This window comes from Pungitius pungitius, chromosome 3 (genome assembly GCF_949316345.1).
Source record: "Pungitius pungitius chromosome 3, fPunPun2.1, whole genome shotgun sequence".
NCBI lineage: Eukaryota > Metazoa > Chordata > Actinopteri > Perciformes > Gasterosteidae > Pungitius > Pungitius pungitius.
This window is the reverse complement of record NC_084902.1, coordinates 21693573-21715166: the sequence shown is the minus strand read 5'-3', so window position 1 is coordinate 21715166 and position 21594 is coordinate 21693573. Positions and strand designations below refer to the sequence as shown.

At 44.3% G+C, this 21594-nt stretch overlaps 4 protein-coding genes across 5 annotated transcripts; 2 read left to right on the top strand and 2 right to left on the bottom strand.

The window, feature by feature from the left end:
* Nucleotides 1-2545: 2545 nt before the first annotated feature.
* On the top strand, nucleotides 2546-7078 carry ccdc14 (coiled-coil domain containing 14). Of its 2 annotated transcripts, XM_037479646.2 has the most exons (11): nucleotides 2548-2806; nucleotides 3223-3278; nucleotides 3364-3445; nucleotides 3942-4014; nucleotides 4219-4293; nucleotides 4678-5397; nucleotides 5604-5736; nucleotides 5871-5956; nucleotides 6027-6170; nucleotides 6366-6468; nucleotides 6594-7078. In XM_037479646.2, the coding sequence occupies exons 1-11, from the start codon at nucleotides 2783-2785 to the stop codon at nucleotides 7018-7020; spliced, it is 1923 nt and encodes a 640-aa protein (XP_037335543.1). In that variant the 5' UTR covers nucleotides 2548-2782; the 3' UTR covers nucleotides 7021-7078. The 2 variants fall into 2 exon arrangements, with proteins under 2 accessions (XP_037335552.1, XP_037335543.1); XM_037479655.2 differs by lacking the exons at nucleotides 5604-5736; nucleotides 5871-5956 and having other exon boundaries at nucleotides 2546-2806.
* A 371-nt stretch (nucleotides 7079-7449) lies between these two features.
* On the bottom strand, nucleotides 7450-13109 carry ankrd10a (ankyrin repeat domain 10a). Its single transcript, XM_037479244.2, has 6 exons — nucleotides 12921-13109; nucleotides 11167-11319; nucleotides 10764-10855; nucleotides 9111-9328; nucleotides 8660-8716; nucleotides 7450-8565 (listed from the first exon to the last, which is right to left on the bottom strand). The coding sequence occupies exons 1-6, from the start codon at nucleotides 13107-13109 to the stop codon at nucleotides 8252-8254; spliced, it is 1023 nt and encodes a 340-aa protein (XP_037335141.1). The 3' UTR covers nucleotides 7450-8251.
* Nucleotides 13110-13232: 123 nt separating this feature from the next.
* Nucleotides 13233-18987, top strand: hsf2bp (heat shock transcription factor 2 binding protein). The gene is made up of 9 exons (XM_037479231.2): nucleotides 13233-13359; nucleotides 13485-13587; nucleotides 15071-15206; nucleotides 15547-15650; nucleotides 15975-16124; nucleotides 16207-16348; nucleotides 16540-16657; nucleotides 17398-17501; nucleotides 17686-18987. The coding sequence occupies exons 2-9, from the start codon at nucleotides 13525-13527 to the stop codon at nucleotides 17919-17921; spliced, it is 1053 nt and encodes a 350-aa protein (XP_037335128.2). The 5' UTR covers nucleotides 13233-13359; nucleotides 13485-13524; the 3' UTR covers nucleotides 17922-18987.
* A 614-nt stretch (nucleotides 18988-19601) lies between these two features.
* cryaa (crystallin, alpha A) lies at nucleotides 19602-20575 on the bottom strand. The gene is made up of 3 exons (XM_037468792.2): nucleotides 20377-20575; nucleotides 20035-20157; nucleotides 19602-19811 (listed from the first exon to the last, which is right to left on the bottom strand). Exons 1-3 carry the CDS (start codon nucleotides 20572-20574, stop codon nucleotides 19602-19604), a joined length of 531 nt encoding a protein of 176 aa, XP_037324689.1. The 5' UTR covers nucleotide 20575.
* Nucleotides 20576-21594: the final 1019 nt, after the last annotated feature.

Below are 21594 nucleotides of genomic sequence, written 5' to 3'. Positions count from 1 at the left end.
TGACATGACTTGAAAAAATTGCAGTCTAAGCAGACTTTCTCATTAAACGCCCAGGTTTCAGGAAGAAAAAATAAATCAACCTGGTGATCTGATTCTAATTTACTTGTCAGGGAGAGCAATGTAGTACATGATCTAAGGAATAGAATTTAAAATGACACTTTCGTCATAGCAAACACACATTTCAAAGAAGTTAGACCAGGTGGAATAAGCACTTGCCTGCATATTGCCACTCCCTTTGTGCTTAAAACAGACTTTCAATCAATATACTTTCGTCTCCTGTGTGAATGCCCAACATCACACAATGAATTTAAAAGAAAGATCCTTATTTTCAATCTGGATCACCAACCTACAGTTTAAAACTGCATCAATAATCTACAACATGACTGAATTAAAAGTGGTCACATATCTTGCGTAGTGCAAATAAAAATAGGCACCTTTTGGGGGGAAAACGAGGGAGACACTAAATTTGGACAGTGTACATCAAAGTACATCAAACCGCCAGTGGTAAAACAGGCTGGCAATTTATAACCCTTCTATTACTAATGGGGTCAATCTGACCCCATTCGATGTTTAACGCCTCTAAATAGATTACGAACATTACTTTTGCCTAAAATTTCATGACTTTTCCTAACTGGGTAAACGTAAAATTAAGATGTTTTAAATGTCCTGTACACATGTTGCATGCATCGGTGGTCAATTTGCCCCCAGGCCGTTTTAGCTGTATAAAGCTAGTAAGGTCGTCCACAGGTCAGACACAAAATCTGCACCTGCAATATATTATCAAATAATCTACAAAATAACACATTTTAACCTATTTGGGTTTGGTGCGGGGTGGAGCTGGGACTACTGCATGAATGGCTACTCTGAGACTGACCAGCTGACCAGCAGCCTTCTGAAGCGTTCCTCTTGGTGCTTTATTATTCTGCTCTCTCTCACCTGAAATTTACTTCTAAACATTTTCTGTCAATGAGGTTTTGTCACAGATCTTTGATCATGTGACCTAGAGGAGAATGTGTCTGAGACAAAAGATGATGTTGAGGAGGATCCTGACTATGAGGCATCTGATGAGAATAAGACCCTCATTGTTGACCCTCCTGTTGTCTCTCAACCACCAGCAAACACTCAACCCTCCAAAAATGTAAGGTTATTATTGTCCGTCTCCCCACATGAACAGGTAGACTTAGTGCTTCTAATATCAGAATTTGAGCTCTTCGTAACACCATCAATCGAAAATGATCGACTTGAGATGACAGATTTAGAGGGCAGGAGTGTGTACAGGAGAGTTTGAAATACTTGGATGTCACCATAAAAATGATCTCTTTTAAAAGGTATTTCAATCAGTGACTTTTTATTCTATTCTGCATATTTCTCCATAGTCGCTTAACAGGTATTTCCAGATGTTTAATTGTGGGTGTATTTTTTAAATACTGAAGACTACCTTGCTACACTATATACTGCAGGCAAAATTATATTTACATATTTTGAAAGTGGGATAAAGGTCTTGGGATGTTTTTCATGGTTTAGGCTAGTCCCAGTATAGTGTAGTGGTGTCTGGAGAAGTGGATTGGCTATAATCAAACAGGTAACCCTCTAATTCTGGAGCAACAAAGTTACAGCACCTTATATAAATCCCTGACATGACAAAGTGGAAAACAGGTCTTTCTTTCCTTGAGCAAGGAAGTTAAATCCACCAGGTGTACTCATTATGGCAGCACCATGCACCTTCAAAGGGTTTGATGAAATACAACTGGCGCTTCTCATCCCCTTATGTAATTTGTAAAACAACCCTGCGTTTTGTAGATTTTCAGCAATATGTTTGTGAATGTGCTGCTGTTAGCTGGCAGGTTGGCTTCATACACATAGAGCAAGAAACGTTGACAAACGCAATCTTCTAATCATTAAGTTACACTGGGTATCTAAGTTAGTTAATGCAACTCCAAATATTTTACTAGAATAAGCAATTATTATGGAGAGTAAACGAAGCACTTACAGCATTTTCATTAGGGATTTCACTCTTTGTGAGGCTTCGTTTTTGCCGCGTTCAACAATAACCTTCGTGTCTGCGCCATAGACCACAACAACAATCTGTGATGCTATTAGCTGCCATGATTGCTGCCCAATCGCGCTAGGAATATATAAAAAATGTTATAAATATAAAACGTCACTAAAGACCTTTTCATGTTAAAAATATTTGTCGGGGACCCCCCAAAATCTAAAAAATAAATTCTTATAGGGGTTCTCTAATGACTTATTAGGGGTCCGGGACCCCCCCAGACCCCCCTCATTTCGAACCCTGTTTCCGATCCACCGCACCAGGTTTTAATTGATCTAGAGACGCACTGGACAATTAATTAATCTACCACGAAGCCAAATCAAAACTGACAAAAATAATTACATTTGGGTCAAACACATCCTGCACTTGTTTACTTGGTGTAAGCAAACAAATTGCTCTACTTGTTGAGTGTTCGCATTGTTTACAAGTTTATTGTTACTCCGCTAGCTACAACACGGACCCAAAAGGTGATTATGTCTCCCCATTAAAGAAGCGTAACACGAGAGCGTAGAAAGCGTGTTTTAGCGCTCTATGGTCTCACGAGCAACAGTTTCTTTCCGCGTCCTGCAGCCACGCCCATCAATCTCAGCATCGTTCTGATTGGTCGGCTCCGGGTTGTCTGTTTTAAACCACCGGAAGCTTCACATTGAAACTATTCCACAAATGTAAAGTATGGATGTAGGAATCTGCTTTCTGTTCGACAACAAGGACTAAACAGTTGAGCTGAGCATGAAAGGAACCGCCAAAAGCAAGGTAAGACCACAGGGCCGGGGTCTATGGCCGAGGCCCACCGAGTACCGGTTTATCTAGCTCGGCTAACTTAGCGTTCGGTACGCAAAGATAACGTTGCATCAGTCATATGTTACCTATAAGACCCAGTGACGTGGCGTCACCCTAAGTGAGCTTCATTTGTACTGCTGCATAGTAAAGATAAAAGTGCTTCAACGACTTAAGTAGACCTTATTATTCAAATGACGACGTAAAAGCGAGGTACGGCTTACAAGGGATAAAAGTTATGTAAATAATCAGAATATGTCCATGCAGCATTTTAAAGAAATGATTAATGAGCCACAAATTCATTTACGGATGTGAGAAGTAACGTTGCCGCCGTTGTAGGATGTAGGAAATGTAGGAATGAATGTCATGCTTTGGCGCCCTGTGACCTGCAGGTGGTGACATCGGGTAGGCTGACAGGAGCAGTCAGGGGACAGATCTACAGGAGACGGTAAGTCCACTGGCCTTTATTCTCCTCACGGCTATATCAACTAAATTACAATCCCATTCTCACTCTGGGTATTTCCTTGTGACAGAGGGACTCCTGATCCAGGACCGGCAGCATGTCCTAAACCGGCCTACTCTCTGTACTCTACATCCACAGAGTCTGAAGAGCAGGTAATCAAGTGAACTGGATTCCAATCAGCACTGAAATGGATTATTAAAGATCAGAGATGATATCATCTGTATTATGTCATCTCTCAGCTCCGCTCTAATATATATATATATATATCTGTTATATTCTATATTGCAGCATATTTCCACGAGTCACTCACTATTCAGCATAATGTAGTAACCGCACACGCACACACTCACAGACACACACACACAACTTAACTGTCAAGTCTTTAGAGGCCTGACGTTTTACATTAATTGCCTCAACAGGATTGTGATTATGAAATAAAATTAATAAGATAAGTGAAAGCAAAATTAAATGTTAATATTGGTCTGAAATTAGCTTTGTGAAACCATCCGCTGGTACATCAAAGCCCAAATATGTGAGTTCAGACCACAACACCAGCAACGAGAGGCGGGGCGCATGGTCCTCAGGCCCACAGCCGGCGGGGTCAAAGGTCTGCATACTGTGTTGTCATTTTGTGTTCTGTGTCCTCAGGTCTCTTCTCTCCATAAGGGTCTGGATCGCTGTGCTGCCTTGCTGACTAACATCCTCCAGGTGGATAAGGCAGGTCAGTAGAAAAAAAGAGAGCAGAGCAAGGTTTAAAACAATATGGGGATTTATTGACTTCAAGATCAGCAGCAGTGAAGTTTTCCCCAATAGTTTGTAGTAATATGAGAGAGAACCACAGTGTATAGGAACATAATTAACATAAGGCTATTTAGTTTGTTTAATATAAGAAGATGAAGCCATTCTAAGGTGTGTTCCTTAACAGATCCTCACATGGCAGCGACGAGTGGATCACCATGTAGCTCACTCAGGAAGAGAACCATTAAAAACACAAAGAAAGGTAGGTGTTAATATGAATGAATTGTTAAGATGTGTGCAGCTCAGAGTGGTTGATGACTACTATTCCCAGCTCGTGTCAAACCCTCCTTGGACATAATACAGAAGGCTGTGTGTAGATTCTGTGTACTGACCTGGAGCTCTACACTTAATAGTTAGAATCACTAAAGAGGTTCATGAACTCGGTCAGTAGTGATGAGGTTTATAAGAATACATTATTAATATAGTCTCTAATAGTTAGAATCTTATCATGAAGTGAATTAGTCAATTAGGACTATATAGTCTATATAGATACATAGCTCAACAGAACATTGACAGGAAGTTGTAGCTTTATAAGTCTAAATCCTTTTCTCCACCGTCTCTTGTACCTGTTCCCTTTATCCTCCAGACCACAGGGGGCGTCAGCCTGGACCAGGCTTCAAAGCCCACCGTCCTGTTAGAAAACCATCCACTGATCCAACTCAAACCTCCAGCCATTCACCTCAGACCATACTCTATCCTCCTGGGACCTCCATCCCTCCATCTCAGACCTCTATCCCTCCATGTGAGACCTCCATCCATCAACCTCCGACCTCCATCCCTCCATCTCAGACCTCTATCCCTCCATGTGAGACCTCCATCCATCAACCTCCGACCTCCATCCCTCCATCTCAGACCTCTATCCCTCCATGTGAGACCTCCATCCATCAACCTCCAACCTCAATCCCTCCATCTCAGACCCCCATCCCTCCATGTGAGACCTCCATCCGTCAACCTCTGACCTCCATCCCTCCATCTCAGACCTCCATTCCTCCATGTGAGGCCTCCATCGATCCATCTCAGCCCTCTATCCATCCACCTCAGACCTCCCTCCATCTACCTCAGACCTCCACCTCCCATGCATACTGTAGGGTAGGGTGGGATAGAGAAGAGGCAGAGTTTGTTCCTGTGAGAGACATCAGTGTTCAAAGCTGTCCAAAGAGGTCAGACATGCGGCTGGGGCTTGGGCAGGTCGATCGAGTCCTGTTGGACACACCCGGTGGGAGGGACTGCAAAGGAGAGACCGATGAGAAAGTGAAGACCGTTCATTACCTGCTGGGAGAACTTAAGGCTCTGATCGCTGGACAAGGTAACCTGTCTGTCTGACATGACATGACCACAATAATATATCATCGGAAGGTTCTTGTTATTGTGTGTGTGTGTGTGTGTGTGTGTGTGTGTGTGTGTGTGTGTGTGTGTGTGTGTGTGTGTGTGTGTGTGTGTGTGTGTGTGTGTGTGTGTGTGTGTGTGTGTGTGTGTGTGTGTGTGTGTGTGTGTGTGTGTGTGTGCGCGCAGGCAGTGTAGCAGAGAGGCTGCTCACTCATCTAGAGCAGACCGTGACTTCACCAATAATGGATGCTGGGAGTTTAAACATCTGGACCGACCCAGAACCACTAGCCTTTCACAACCAGAACAATCTGCTACGCAGGTAGCTTACATGCATGCTCAAACAAACCCTTTGACATGGAAACACAGAGGAAGTCTCAGGGGTTGGACAGAAGTGTGATGGAACTACCAAGAAAGTGTAGTTTATATACATAAATAAGTGTGTGTGTGTGTCAGGCGGGTGCGGTTTCTTAACCAGCAGTTGAAGCAGAGGGAGAGAGCAGAGTCTCATCAGAACCAGGGGATGCTGTGTAACCCAGAAGGTACAGCCTGTGTTTGTAGTTCTCTGCGAGGATCTCTTCAGGACTGGTTTGATCCTGTGTCTCTCCACAGTATGGACTCTGCAGGAGGAGCTCAGCACTGCGCAGTCACAACTGCAAGAAGTCCAGGATGACCTGACAGAGCTACGGAAGGCCCTGGAGGAAACACAGAGCCGGCTGACAGACCGCGAGGCAGAGAAGGCCCTCATCCAGACAGGTTGAGATCGTGATCTATGTGACAATCCTGTTGTCACACCATTTAGCCCCATCAATATTGTCACACCGTGTGCTCTCCTAGCAGAACATCTGTTAATCAAACAGCTGCAGACCAATCAACCCTTAATTCTATCCTGTTGGAGGACAACCGTGAACACTGGGTGGGTTTATAATGAAACTGTTTGTTTGTGTGTAGAATTGGAGGCCACCCGAAGCAGGTTGCTGGACAGTGAGCGGGAGAGGAGTGAGTTGGCTTCACTTGCACAGCAAAGACTGGAAGACATAGGAAACCTAAACAGGTGTGTTTGGGTGTTTCTGCGTGCGCTGCTTGTCTCCTGAGTGCGCTGAAATTGGAATAGAAGTGCTGAGAGAATGTGTCGTGTGGAGGAAATGATGGTGAGAAATTCTCCACTGTCTGCTTCAGGATGCTTCAGTGTCCCCCTTCATCCTCAGTGTCAGACAACAGACACCTCTTTACTCAGCATAGACCAGAATCCGATCGCATCACCCAATACCTGATGTCTCTGGGTCAGCTGGAGCCCATACCCTCTGAGCATGTGTCTGCCGAGAGAGAAGTAATCCCAATACCACACCGCAAGGGAGGAGCCCGAGCGGCTCATGCAACCGTCCTTTTTCAGAGCTGCCATGTGGACCAATCACATGGTTCTATTCGGAATCCGCACCAGGCCCCGTCCTGCTGCGATGTGGAGTCACTGTCTTCTAACTGTAGCTCCAGCTCGGGCTCCACCTTCGACACCAGAGATGAGGTGGCGTTTAGAGCTGGCCTGGAGGCTCTGGATGCTAGCATAGCTAGTCTGCAGAGGACTATTCAGCTGGACACGAGGAGATGAAGGACTCCGCTGTGATGGTTTTTATCAAATATGTTGTCATATGATGGTTAGAAGTGAAATAAAGCTTTTTGTTCTTTCACTGTTTGGTTGTTATATTTCATTGTCATGAATTGTAAATGCAATAACAAGTACTTATGTTTTGTAAGGCACTAGTGTTTGATTTAAACACATCCCATTCTAATTAATAGTTTGCAGCATAGCCATCATCAAAACATTTCTCCTTAAAAAAAGAAACTGAGTTTTTGTTGGACTACAGAATAGAAAATTAAATGATTTAAATCATAAACATGCTGCCGAGTCAGCTCCAGCTGTCTAAACTCAACATAACAAACTTGAGTTATGTGACTAAATTATGCATCAATTAAATCCGAGGTGAACCCTTATCTGAGAAATGAATAAATGAAGTCAAAGAGCATTTTTATGAAACAGTAAAATAGGTTTAATAGCAGACCAGTATAAAAGCAGTGGTGTAGATTAACAAGCATCCCAAAGTCTACGGCTAGTATTATAAAGACATCCAACATATACATATATAAGCACCCTTCTTGAACATTGCCCCTTTGGTAGGGAGGACACAGCACCACATCAGCCAAGTGGCCTTCATAGTGCAAAAAGCCTGGAGGAGTTAAGGAACAGAGGAGGACACGGAGCCCTTCTAGCACTTCTCTGGTGGAGATGGTGAACATCTTCGGCTACGCAACATGAAGAAGCAGTCTGACAGCCTCCACATCTGCTTCTAGGATAGCCCACAGCAATATTAATAAGGCTTTAATTTATGTGCACCCAATAGACATTTTGTGCTATTTAGCTTAGTACAAAACTACAACCCCCGGTCTCCTGGGTTAGCTTCAGTTCTGACAGCATGGACACCTGGCAACCCCACTATGAGGACAGGACCATCACAAGACCCTAACCCAGGGTCACCAGACTGGTGATAGCTATGATAATGCTTCATGCTCTAAACAATGTATTATCTCCAAAAATGCTGACTGCACCTTAACTATCGTAGTACATTTGTATCTCTAATTGAAACAATCGTTTGGTGTGTTTCTCTTTGGCATCACATGTAAAGAGTAAAAGCATCTCCACTGATGAACCATGCGGTGCAGTTAGCATTTGTTTATCATGGTCCATGTCCATGGGTTGGAGGACGATGGAGGACGACCTCTGGGTTTGTCTTAATGAGGGAGAGTCACGTCTGACCCTGTCTCCTCTGTCCTCAAGTGTCCTGCTACACAGCCTGCTTGTCTCCATGCTCCTCCTGGAGACCGTAGTCACTCAGTTCTTCTGCCGTGTCTCCAAAGCCGTGGTAGTGTCCGTAATGCAGGAAGTCCCTGCAGTCTTCTCCTCTTGCCCCCCCCCAGGCCGGCGGGTGGAACACGCAGCTGCTGGGGCTGCCGGTCAGATGCAGGGAACCACACATGTCAGCGGACGAGCGCTTAGCTGGTGCTGTTGCATCCGGCTGATTGGCAGTTGGCGAGGAGGCCGACTGTGGGTCCTCCTGATCGCCAGGAGGCGAAGTCTGACGAGGGCCCAGGGTTGTGGCTTTAATGTTGTTGTTTGGACAGAGAGAGCAGCTAAAGTTAAATTGTACTGTGTCTTTCTGTCTGCATTTAAATGGTAAAAAATGCAGTCCCACCTGGGTCTATGTTCATGCTCTCCAGTTCGTCACCTCCATGACTCTGCTCCAACACGTCTGCAGCGGAGAACATAGCTGTTCATGTCTGATCATACCCCCTGTAGAAACAGGCGTGTGCAGGGCGGGGCTAATACCTGGACTGCTCATACAAACTTCCTCTGGTGTCCTCTTGAGTCACACAAGACTATCTATCTATCTTAACCCAGGGAGACTTTATTGGTTTATTATGATGATGGTGATGACTTTTCTAAATGAGAAGTGAAGAGTTAAATTGCTTTTCTGACAAATTTATCCTAAAATAAATGATGAACTATAAAACACAACTGCATACTAGTTACTGTATGTGTAAGTGTACTTCTTCAGAAAGCATTGTTGTACGGTTGTTGTAGTTTTACTTTAAGTCGTTCATAGTAACAACACATCCAGCGTATGAAGTGTAATAATGTCTTACTCTCAGCTGCCCTTGCTTTCTTCATGTGCCCTTCCTCCTCGGCGGTCTGCATCCTCTTTCTGCTGTGCAGGACTGGGCCACAGGCGGCGCTGTTCCCTTTGTGCACTCCACCGAGCTGCAGCAGGTGCTTCTTGGTTTTGGAGATGAAGCTGAAGCAGTCGAGGAAGCCTTGAGCGTGGGCCAGGTCCGCTGCTGTCTGTCCACTGGCGTTCCTTAAACTGAACCAGAGGAGACAAACTGAGACCACCAGGACCCACAAGCCCATCTTCACACTAATCACAGGGGTTCTGACCCACATACTTTTAGCTTAGGTGGCGGCAATCTGCCAGATCATCTCTTTTTTGACAACAGGAAGGAGATGAATGGGGAGCAGATGTCTAAGTGGGGACTCTTCCTCCACCTACCCGGTGCTCCTGCCCTTCATCAACTACACACAGCCTGCAGTCATAGTTCGTCCTCGTAGAGACTGCCTGGGACTCTGATCATTGAGGCTCTCTTGAGTAGAGAATAAACTCGAAAGATGAACCCCTTTCCTCACTACTACATTTGTTTTTGTTAGCCATAACAATCTTTAAAAGGAACAACTCTCATCCTGGTGTTAGATGTTATTCTGTGTCACTGAAAATAAAAAATGTTTTAATATTTTGTCAACAGAAATGTGCATCACATGATATGAGGTTGCTGTCAAGCGCCGTTCCCTGCAGGAACTTATACAGATTTTCAGAGACCACCTCTGTAAACTATCAATGGGTAAAACCCCAAAAGAAAAGTCACAGAGGAAAATAGTTTAATTCTGCTTGAACATTCAATCGTAATATTTAAAGAAGCTTCCAGAAAACATCACATTATTTACTGAAAAATATCAAGAGGACGAGCGAAAAGGAAAACCTGCTTTTATTGATGAAGCAGAAGCAGACTGCTGAGGATGGAACCTCACCAAAAAACAGTCAACACACTAAAGGCTCTCTCATATATGCTGAAACATCAGCTACCAGTCACACACTTATCCACACACATCAAGCCTGCATCTCTCTGCAAATCAAAGACGCCCTAACGTGTCCCCCCCCATCCAAATAGGTACTGTAGCAGGCATGATTGAAAGGTTAACAGCATCACCACATGAGACCTTCAATGACCTCCTAAAGTCAGTAAATGTGTGAACTATTATTCTCATCATGAACAAATTTTAAAAAAATACATGAAAGGATGGTTCATTCAAAAATCTGAATATGTTCAGGCATTTCAGTTGATGTCTATAGGTTATGACCTATTTCAAGTTTGTTTTGTTCCAATTGATTTCAGTTCTTGGTCTATTTGACCATTTCAAACTTACTGAACCATGAATGTGATACTCTCTAATATTAGCTATTGATCCTCCTAGGATATTTGATGACTGTTAACTGTTAACTAATGTACATAATAATATAATGTGGGGGGAGTTAGTTCAGTTATCACTGTGATAAATGTGAGATTCCGATGAAAAATTCTTCTTCTGCTGCTAGCTATGAGGAAAGACCTGTGAGATAAGTGCTGCGGGTTAATGTCTGTGTGACATCTTAGTAGAAGCATATCTAAGAGCCGGTCCCTGCTATATTGTCTCGCAGACATCACAGCAGCAGCAGTGTTTTGACTATGGGGCGTTAGAATACTCACTGTGGTTTAGCAGCAGCGAGCAGCAGGACCTGGATACACTCCAAGCTCCCGGAGCGGGCAGCCTTGTGGATGGGAGCCTCACCTACAAAGTCCTGCAGACATGTCACACATGTATGTTTATTCGTTGCCACTGCCACTTCACAATCATTGCACCATCTCTGTCAGTGTTTCCCCTAGGTTTACAACTTCGGGGGGGCAGTCAGGCAAACATAGTCAGGAAAAAGGTTTAGCCAACTGTGTGGGGGTGGTCACTCTGGTGCTCTCTGCTGCGAGCGCCACACTGACATATTCACGACATATACATGTCAGTGTGGAACTGCCCTGTGTGGAAATATAACAAAAAAATGGTAGGGGAAACACTGTCCTTTTCTCGAGTCTAACAGAGCTGACAGAGTTACACCACCTGGCTGTTGACGTCGGCTCCAGCCTGAGTGAGCCACACCACGCAGTGTGGATGTCCTCCAAACGCTGACGTGTGCAGAGGGGTCTGGTTGAAGCGGCTGGTCGCGGTGTTCACCTCACAACCCATCTGGACCAGGAGCGCCACGCAGTCCAGCTAGGAGAACCAGAACATTATGAGACCACTGAACACATCACAGAGTCCCAATGGGAAGATGTGGGTCCACATCAGGGATGAAAATTACATTTTTTGTCCACCGGCCACTGTGGCTGGTGGATTTCAAAATCTACCAACTACTCAATGTTTTTACCAGCCACTTTCTTGTTTTTAACCGACAATGTGTAACTGCATGTGAAAATTAATACTACAAGATCTACAATACTTAAGCAGTTTATTTAATCTCACTGATATACATTTCATTAAACGAGTAGGGCAGATTAAACAAAAAACTAATATTCCTCCACCTATCCACTCCCAGTACAATTTACTCCTGCTCATCAGAATCAGATTCTGCAGTTTCCGAAGCTCTTTCTCCAGCAAAGGGAGCGGTACCACACGAAATACACAGAATGTTACTGGATCTCCGTGCAGCATTTGACACAGTCACGGTTAAGTTACTAAAATCTGGTTGGTACTCTGGCACAGCACTAAACTGGTTTGAATCATACTGTAGCTTTCACCAAAAAAAATAATAATAACATGTGTGGTTCATTCTGGGGCCCCTCTTGTTCAACATCTACGTGCTTCCACTAGCTCTGATTATGGGAAGAAACGCAAACCTCATCATAAGTTACTTTCAAACTGTCAAAGTTGACTAATATCTTACTGAGTTTGTGACGGTTGTATAGTTTATACTTATTATTATGAACAGAAATGGATCAAACTGAGCTCAAGTAGACAAAATATGAACCTTGAATATCCCATTCCTAAGTCCAGTAATGTTAAAAACATTGAGATGAAATACACAAAGAAACTGAACTTGGTTGCTTTGTTATAAGCATAAGCATTAACATAAGTTGTGAATAACTATACATTTTGTTTTGTTTGAGGGAGCCAGGAGAAAGCAGCAGGACCCCGGGGTGTGGGGGGGTATGAAGGAAATATACAACTGCACATTACTGTCAGCAAAGCAGAGGTCAAGTGTATTGTTTGGAAAGAAATCAACCAAATGTATTTTGGGAGAAAAATGGGATAAGTATATTGTCTGAACCACACTCCGGTGCAGAAGGTGGCGGTAAATGCACCAATAAAATGGATGACAACTGCCATAAATTCAATAAAAGAAGAAGGAAGAACTTCTCCGGGAAATGTATTGGCAACACTGATTCAAATCCAGCCAGTCTGTAGAGCCGTGTCTGATGTTCAATAGCTATTGGCTATACGGGATTAAATGAAAATTCTGCAGCCTATGAGGATGTTTTTTTCAAACTAAGAAAACACGGCATTTGAGAGAATTAAAACGGCGGGAGTCACCTGTATTCAAAGGTCTTCAGCTGGTCCCCACCCGTAGCTAAATCCCAAGATGTTATCGCTACCTGTCGCCGATGGCCTCGCTGGTCCCCAACTGTAGCTTAAGGTCTCGATCTTATACCCACCTGTAACTGATGGTCTACCCCGACCTGGGGCTAGAGGCATCGAATTTATCCCTACCTGGAGCTAAAGGCATCGAGTTATTCCCCCCCCCCCATACTGGAGTTGAAGGTCTCGAGTTTATCCCCACCTAAAGGAGCTAAAGGTCTCCTGGACCTGGTTCGTACCTGTCCGTAGTGAGCAGCCCAGTGTAGAGGGGTCCATCCGTAACTCGAGTCCTCCACGGTTAGATGAGCTTGGTTCAGTTGGATCAAAGAAAACAAAGCTCCAACATCTCCATCTCGACATGCTCGGTGAACGGGAAACCGGCTGATGAAGTCCTCACCGGACAAATCGAGTCCTGGTCCGTGCGACATTAGCGTACGTTTGTGTCCCGGTCCGACTAAGTAGAACCAACTATTTCAAACACAAAGGAAGAGGAGATAAACCTTTATCCGCGGGTAGTAAATCACAAAACCCGGACTGGAGTCAGGACCGGGACATAATCCGGGGAACGCAGTGACCCTCTGCTCTTAAATTCTCCTTCAAGGGGTTTGGGATTAAAACCGGTCAGGACAGGATCCGCCTCCTACAGGTTGGAGGAAAACTGTGAAGTTAAACTCACAAGTAAGGAACAGTTTTTAACTTCATTATTTCTTTCTTAATGTTGGCTAATTAGTGTTGAATGTTAGTTTAACTACACAGAAGTACTAACGCTAAACAAGGTATTCATGCAACTGACAATCCTACAGGAACGGAAGAAGAAGACAACAACAAGTTAACGTTTTCAACATGGCTGCGTCTTTGAGCGGGAATTGGTTGGGTCTCTGTCATGGATCCAATTCAAGGAAACAGGTAGGACATTGTGACTTAGCAGGAACCAGTCTGTGGTAGACCTGTTCATAGTACACTGTAGTCAGGATAACATTACCATCCTCACCTCATGAGATATAACCATAACAGATATAACCATATAGGTATAATCATAACTATGGGGTATAAATATATGAGGCACAACCATGAGATATAACCATGGGGTATGTATAGCCATATCCAATTCAATTCCATCCAATTTATTTTGTATAAATTACATATTTGCCTCAGAGGGTTTTACAATCTGTAGGATTGAAACGCACACCGGCACAGGAAACCCTTCAATGGGGAGAAAGAAGGAGCAATCCTTCTTCCGGGCTGTCATATTTACAGAATGAACAAAAATGAACAAAATATCGAATGCCTACAACATTATAATCATAATGATTCATATATTGAAAATAATAAGCCATTGATTTACAATTACTAACAATAATAACAAATGTAGTGGATGTAGTAGACTAATAATGACAACAAAGGAAGTAATGGTGTCAGAATAGTAAAGTGGTATTAGTAATAACTATGACAATAGCAGTGGATGTCAGGCACGGCCTCAGCAGGAACAACCACCGTCCAGATATAACTACCATGTGTAGAAATCTGTGTGGAGAGAAGGCCCAACGACTTAAGCCAATCAGTAATGTGTGGTTATGATGACCGTAACAGTAATGTGATTAATAATAATGGTAGCAGGTGTCAGCAGGGCCATGGCAGGAGGCATCACCTGGTTCCAGATATAACCGTGATCCATAGAAAAAATTTAAAAAACTCTGGAAGAAGGTGAATTAGAGATATGCATTAATGATTAATTCTTATAGGAGAGAGAAAAGGAGACGGGAGCTCAGTGTGTCCGAGGAAGTCCCCTGACAGTAGGCCAATAGCACCTGATCGAAGGGCTGGTCTAAGCTAACCTGAGCCAACCCAAACTATAAAAGTTTTCAAAAAGGAATGTCTTAAGATTTATCTTAAATGAGATGACCATGTCTGCCCACCGGACTGAAAGTTGGTTCCACAAAGAGGAGCTTGACAACTGAATGCTCTGGCTACAACACTACAGCAAGAACAAGTAGCCCAGCATTTATGGAGCACATCTCTCTAGTAGGGCAATATGGTATTATAAACTCCTTAAAAATAAGATGTGCCTGACCAGCAAGTGCCTTGTAGGTGAGAAGAAGTACTTTAAATTCTATTCTTGATTTAACAGGGAGCCAGTGTAGAGAAGCTGATTAAAATAGAAATAATATGACCCCTTTACTTATTTTTGATTAATACTCGTGCTGCAGAATTCTGAATCAACTAAAGAGGCTTAAAAGACTTGAAGCATCTTATGAATAAAGAATATGAGGCATAACTGTAGTGTATTCCAATGAGTTATAACACAGTATTTATTAGGTGGGTGGGTTGGGTTTGGCCTTTTTAAAATTGATCTTTTTGGATCAATGCATGTTGATCTCCTTTCTTTCAGGACGATTTTGTGAGAGTGAGAAAAAGTGATCTAGAGAAGTTAACCACAGAAGTGATGCAGCTGAGAGACTTCCTGCCCAGAGTCCTGAAGGGAGACCTGATTGAAACGCTGCATGAAGCCCGAACAGCTCAGACGGGTACCCTTCCAATTATCTTAACCCTGAGGGCCAAAATACTTCAGTAAGAATCAACAATTGTGCGTGTATGATCTAATGAGTGTAGTAAGACAGGGGTATCTACACTCACTTTACACCAACCAGCAGGAAAGCTGACGGAGCTCTTTTGAATCATGACAAAGACAAAGAGCTTCATTCAGAGACGCTCGAACACATTTTGTCTTTTGGGTTGACTTGTGAAAACAACTCTTGTTCATCAGGGAACTTCTCAATCAAACCAGGGCTTTCCTTTTCAATTGTTACATGTATGTTTGAGTGAGTCTTTCTCTGTGTGTGTGTGTGTGTGTGTGTGTGTGTGTAGTAAAGGAGCAGCTTGCACAAGAGCAGCAACAGCTGCGACAAGAGTGTCTGCACCTTCAGTCGCGACTGGATGCAGTGCAGACTGAATGTCAGAAAGAGAGAGAGGTGAGAGAGGACAAGCAACATGTATGTGTAAGTTGGCTTCAAAGGGTCCTCCACTGTGCTGCAGCCATGCAGAAAGAAGGACAAAACCAGAAATGCAGAACATTGTAGAAATAATAACTACATTACATTAGATGTTATTTTGCTGATGCTTTTATCCAAAGCGACTTACATTGCATCACAACCCATGCATTACATTTTTGCCTGGGGAGCCATTAAGGGTTAGGTGTCTTGCTCAGGCGCACTTCGACATGGCACATGGAGCCGCCGGGATTCTGTTTACTGTTTTCAATTATTCTGTCCTGTTATGACCCCCTGTGTGTGTAGGAGAAGCTGCTGTTGCGTGAGCAGCTGTGGCAGAGCGGAGCGGAGCTGCAGCAGCAGGCAGACTTCTGCTCTGATCTGGGATCTGCTGCCTGCAGTTTGCTGTGGAGCTGCTCTTCCAGTGAGGACACTGTCTCACGTTGGCTGACTGATGTGAGTCGTTTTTCTGTCCCAATGGCAATGTGCGCTCCCAGGGTTTCCCCATCTATATATGTGTGTGTGTGCTAATGGGTAGGCGAAGCTGCAGTCCTTCCTGCAGGTAGCTGCTCAGACTTTGGAGAGCTTCGTCAGGTCTCTGGATGAGGGTGCAAAAACTCAGACCGAGGACCACAACAAGGAGCACCAGTTTGTTCTGGCTCTGGCTGGAACAATTACTAGTGAGTTCAAAGCATTGTCTTCCACTCCTCCTCTTCTGGTCCTTGCTTCATACGTTCACAGCTCATGAGTCACTACAGTAGGAGAACCCAAATCTGTAGCCATCGCGACCATATCAAACAGAATGTGTGGACAAGGTAAGTCAATGGAGTCCATCCTGCAACATGCATCTTTATTTCTAATTGTAAATCAGATGTAGCAGCAGTAGCCTGTGGGCGGGACTTCTTATCATGCTTGGCTCGTGATCTTCTGGACACTCTGATGAAGCTGTTGGACCTGATGACGCCCGGTGTCTTCCCCAAACTGAAAGTGTAGGTGAAGAAGCTTTAGTTGAATGCATTACACAAAGCGGTGGGAGTGGACGAAGTAGAATAAACATGGATATGGCTGGATGATCTGTACACACAAGCATGTCCTTCTTCTGAATATAGCATTAATAACATTGTGTTGTCTTCTTATAGATGTGACTGTGACCTTGTTGTGTAGGGTTAGTTTGTAGCCCCAACATGGAATGTGTAGATCTCTTAGACACATAACCAGAGTTTTTTAAAACCGTTTCCAATTGTATGGCACATTGTGTAGGCATAGATTTAGAATGTTATTATCAAGCTTTACAGACTAGTGAATGAACAAAAACAGAGGCAGCACTGCCAACTTATGTTCATTAAACAAAGATGATCCAACAAACCACTTTATGCAAATATATAAGGGAGATGATGTCATAAAATATGGCAACATACATGCAACGCTTCATTGGAAAAGCTCAATGGAGTGTAAAACACCATGTGACTTGTACAGACCTGTGCTGGAGGCGTATGTGCACGTAGGTTTTGGGGGCAGTTAAAAGGCAACCACTTAAACGGCTCTTTCCACTTTTACACAGAAGGGGACTTGCATCCCTCCCCTGTGTGGTTAAGATGTGTCCATTACTGATGATTTTGTTTCTTTCAATTGTTTCGTTGAGGTCAGCTGAAGGACTTGTAGTCTGTGGATTGCCCTGTAGGTGTCAGTGTTGGACTTGTGACCCACATAGTGTTTTGTTTTGCTGCAGGTTGATGCTGATGGCTCTGTATAACGTCAGCATCAGTGTCAAAGGACTGAAGTGCATCAGTGAGAACCCAGGACTCCTGCCTCTCATCTGGACCCTGCTGGAAGGTAAGAAGGCTCATTCAGAACAACTCAAATTGTAAGACACACAGATACACTGGCAATTATAATGCTTGAATTAATAGGGCGACAATTCTCCACCTGTAATTAGCTCAATGTACCATAGTTTACATTTGCATTATGAATGAAAACTCACAGTCAGTGACTCCACCCCCTGGGATCTGTCTGACAGATGGAGACTGGGAGGTGTGTCTCCACTCTCTGCGTCTCCTGCAGTCGGTGTTGTTGGAGGAGGAGGTGCTGCTCCTAATGGGCTCTTCTCTGCTGGATCCAGACCTTCAGGCTCGTGTCAGCCTGCTCACCTCCAGCGAACAGCCCAGCCTGAGGCTGGCTGCCCAACACACCCTGGAGGACCTGCTAGCACTCCAACAGGGGCCACAGTCAAAACATATGCGCTCCAAGCCTTAAGTCATTCGTACACCTGACTGCATTGTGGCCAATAAGTCTCATATGTTTTACCATACAAAGCATTCAATTCGAAGTGAAGATAGCGACTGTAGCTGAAATCACCAAATAGTTGGCTGAGGGCTGTTTTCTCTGCAGCCTCTAATGTTCTACAAACTGAAGCGTTCTGTCAATCTGCTTGTTTTTTACGTAACTCACAGAAAAAAGGCCAAATGTATTCACTTGTGACTTCAGTTTGGATGTTTCTTGGTCATCTTTGACTCTGTAAGGTTTTGTGACTGTTGACATGAATGTGTTCTGGTCCACGTAATGAAGTATCCAATATGGCTCCAGAGAAATCACAGTTCTGTTTTCCTCTTGATGTTGATGTTGAGGACATCCACTGGCTGCTGCTTTCAGACATGGATTTGGTGATTTATATCTGAACCGCTCCACCTTTCTGGTGGTGTCCTATGGTGTCCTTTGGTGTCCTATCTTCTTCAGCAGTCTGATGGAAGAAGAAACAGTGCCTCTGCTAGTAAAGCTTCTTAGGCTCACAACTCTCACGGTCGTTTCAAGGCTCTAGTGTTGCTCTTAGTCTAACAGAACAAAGTGCATTTGTTGTTTGTCTAAACGATATGTTGTACAAAAAGTACAGATAAAAGGTGACTGAGACAAAAGAGAAAAGTTTCAGAAAGAATATTAATATATTTGTGTCTAAATAAAACATTTGTGAGGTCTGAATGGTTGGACTGTGAAGTGGGGGAGCATTTGTGTGTTCCCAGGGTAGGGGGTATTTTCATGGTAGGGGGTATTTTCATGTCACTGTAGATCTGTGTGTTTATCGGATTTAAAGTTAAAAGGAACATCCTCTGATACCTAAACTTGATTTTCTATTACTGCTGCTGCTCCCATTTGTTCTCATGCTTTTGTGTTTTTCAGTTCTGATCCACTTTGCGTGCAGTTTGTACATGTGGTATTAAAAGAGATCTCAGAGCACCAAGTCTGTTTTCATAGACGCCCCTCCTTCCCTTACACCAGGTGTTTATTCTGATTAAATAGCGCCTGAAGACGGAAGTACCAGTGTATTGAGAACGGGTCATTATCCGAGATGCATGAATAGTGTTCATACATGCACTAATGCAGAACAAACCCCCCCCATACTTCTCAACCAGAGGTGCATGTTTATTTGGTGCAGCTATTTTGTCAGATTTAGACGTGTTTTACCACGTGAGACGATCTTGTTCCTTGTTTCCAGAAGCCGAAAACAGGAACGTTATGTAGCTCCCACAGCTCCATTTGAATGAGAAAAGAATCAAGCCACAGAGAGGTTTACTTTTGTTAATTAAACAGCTTTATTGTGTTCCTAAGTATGGACTCCATTGAACAAGGCCTAGACAAGAGTACAGGATACACTGAAGACCAGAGAAACGGCTTCATAGAGGAAGCATCCACATTGACCTCCATTATCAACCATCTGGGGACTCGCTCGCATCAACAACAAGCCGCAGAATGAAGCACCACGTCATGGGAAGGATGACTTTTCTTTGTTAGGCTCAAAACAGGGATACTAATATCAGTCTAAAAAGAATCAACAACGAGGGAGCACTTGAAGCCAAAGGGTGGTCGTTCATCCCAAACAATTTAGGGTATGTGTGGGGGGGGGGGGGCCGAGCCCCTCCAGCATCCCCCATCATACGGCCTCTAAGATGACCCAACAGCGTTGGGTTTGTCATCACGAGAAACAGGGATGCTGTGCTCGCTGCGGCCAAAGTCACTCCCTCCGGTGACCTTTGGCCCTGTCAGAGTCAGCAGACCATCAGTTGACAGGGTGCAGGTGATTGCTGATTGGTCAACGCTGGAGGGGATGCGGTAGCGGCGATGAAACTGACGAGCGATGTAACCGTGGTCATCCTGAAAACAGCATTTTATTCATACATTTTTCTTATATACAAGGGAATGTACGTTGTGTCATTATATAGAGACATACATTCTGTCTTTATATGAAGGGACATGCATTCTGTGTCTATAAACGGATATACATTCTGTAGTTAATTAGAGGGACATACGTTTTGTCTTGGTGTTATTAAGAGAAATACGTCTTTGGATAAAGGGACATCCGTTGACGGAGCACTACCTGTCTTTCAGCATGCTTGCCCTGGATCTCCACGTTGTCGCCAGTGATCTTCACGCTGAGCTCATCAGGAGAGAAATGCTTGACGTCCAGGTGGACTGTAAACTTGTCTCTGTCAGACCTCACCTGTGGGACACAAGCACAGAGAGGTTCCTTCGAATCAGATGGGGGGCAACTCCACTCCACAGGATAAATCAGCATCTCAAACATAGTACAGAGAAATGTGTTAACTGGGAAACCTAAACCTATCCCCATGCAAAGAGTTAGCCACATGAAGCCAGTCCTCTGCTGCGAACATATGAGGTGACTTTGTATACATGGGTCTCATGGGTCAGCTTGGTTTACCTCTGAGGTGCCGGAGTTGGAAGAATCCAGAAAGCTGCGGAACAGCGACTGTCTGTAGTAGGGGCTGATGGTGGAGGTGGTGTAGGGAAAGAAATCGTAGTCAAACATTCCCTCTCCAAAGAACTGGTCAAAGAGGCGAGCCGGGTAGACGGAGCCCAGGGCACGTCTGAACCAAGGGTGCTGTATGGCAATATCCATAGTGACGGTAGCTTGATCCTGCTCAGGTCAGATACCAGCAGATGAACACAAGGACTCTAGGTAATGAGCAGAGGAGGCTGTAGAGCGATGATGAGTGGAGCGAGTTCCAGGAAGCTTGGTTTTCGGCTGCTCAGCCGCCTCCTCTTTATATACCTGACCGCCAGAAAGAGAGGCTTTAGCCACGATCCCTCTGGAATGGCATTATCTCATGGTTGGTTGGGCCCTGTCAGCAGAAACCGGGGGGGGGGGGCTGGGTCCAGTTCCTGGTACAACTAGTGCCACTCACAAACCAGACACCCCGGGCTGCCAAAACAAGCACTGCTGGACGGAGAGGCGGGCGGGGACGAAGAGCCAGTGAGGTCAGGAAGCAAACTAAAGACACCGGGGATTTCACCTGAGTGACCTAACACACATGTCAACGTACTACTGATCTGAACTTGTTCCCACTGGATCACTGTTCTTCTGGAAGAAAGCTGGGAGGATTCCTCTTAAGAGAGCAACCAGGAGGCCCTGGTTCAGTCTCTTCACGGGTGATGATAATAGAGAGAAGATGGGAGCTCTCATGTGTTCTTATGCAGACTCAACTCATCTATTACTAGTGGTCTCCGGCCTGCAAAAAACATCATCAGCCTTCTGACTCCATTCTTGAAGCACAGCTTGAGTCACTTGGTACTTTTTAAATACAGATAACCTATTTCAGCGATGGAGGGGTCTAGGTCCAGGTCCATAGCAACAAATCCAACTCCGTTAGATAACTAAACAGAGACATGTAATGTAATAACAGAACGGTGTGTGCTTACATAGAAGCAGCAGTATGAACATGTGTACGCTGTGAAGCAGTCTGCAGGACCCAGTCAATCTGTCCCTTCCCATGCCTGTTATTACACCAGGAGTGGCTTGCCGCCACCTGCATTAGTCTAATTCCACCAGGTTTTGGCCAGCCAGCACAGCGGCTTAGCCGCTCCATGCACCCACAGCCAAAAGCAAATTGGCCGGCAGGCTGATTCAGGATCAGTTTGG

Bases quoted from the DNA above. Each gene is read 5' to 3' on its own strand.
- ccdc14 (XM_037479646.2), top strand. From the start codon at position 2,783: ATGAAAGGAACCGCCAAAAGCAAG. The intron at 3,279-3,363 runs GTAAGTCCACTG...TCCTTGTGACAG, and splicing joins GGACAGATCTACAGGAGACG to AGGGACTCCTGATCCAGGAC. The intron at 5,398-5,603 runs GTAACCTGTCTG...GTGTGCGCGCAG, and splicing joins GGCTCTGATCGCTGGACAAG to GCAGTGTAGCAGAGAGGCTG.
- cryaa (XM_037468792.2), bottom strand. From the start codon at position 20,574: ATGGATATTGCCATACAGCACCCTTGGTTCAGACGTGCCCTGGGCTCC. The intron at 20,158-20,376 runs GTAAACCAAGCT...TGTGTCCCACAG, and splicing joins CCAACTCCGGCACCTCAGAG to GTGAGGTCTGACAGAGACAA. The intron at 19,812-20,034 runs GTAGTGCTCCGT...TGCTGTTTTCAG, and splicing joins GCAAGCATGCTGAAAGACAG to GATGACCACGGTTACATCGC.
- hsf2bp (XM_037479231.2), top strand. From the start codon at position 13,525: ATGGCTGCGTCTTTGAGCGGGAATTGGTTGGGTCTCTGTCATGGATCC. The intron at 13,588-15,070 runs GTAGGACATTGT...CCTTTCTTTCAG, and splicing joins GATCCAATTCAAGGAAACAG to GACGATTTTGTGAGAGTGAG. The intron at 17,502-17,685 runs GTAAGAAGGCTC...TCTGTCTGACAG, and splicing joins CATCTGGACCCTGCTGGAAG to ATGGAGACTGGGAGGTGTGT.
- ankrd10a (XM_037479244.2), bottom strand. From the start codon at position 13,109: ATGTCGCACGGACCAGGACTCGATTTGTCCGGTGAGGACTTCATCAGC. The intron at 8,717-9,110 runs GTAAGACATTAT...TCTCCGCTGCAG, and splicing joins GAAAGCAAGGGCAGCTGAGA to ACGTGTTGGAGCAGAGTCAT. The intron at 8,566-8,659 runs GTGGGACTGCAT...ACAACATTAAAG, and splicing joins GAGCATGAACATAGACCCAG to CCACAACCCTGGGCCCTCGT.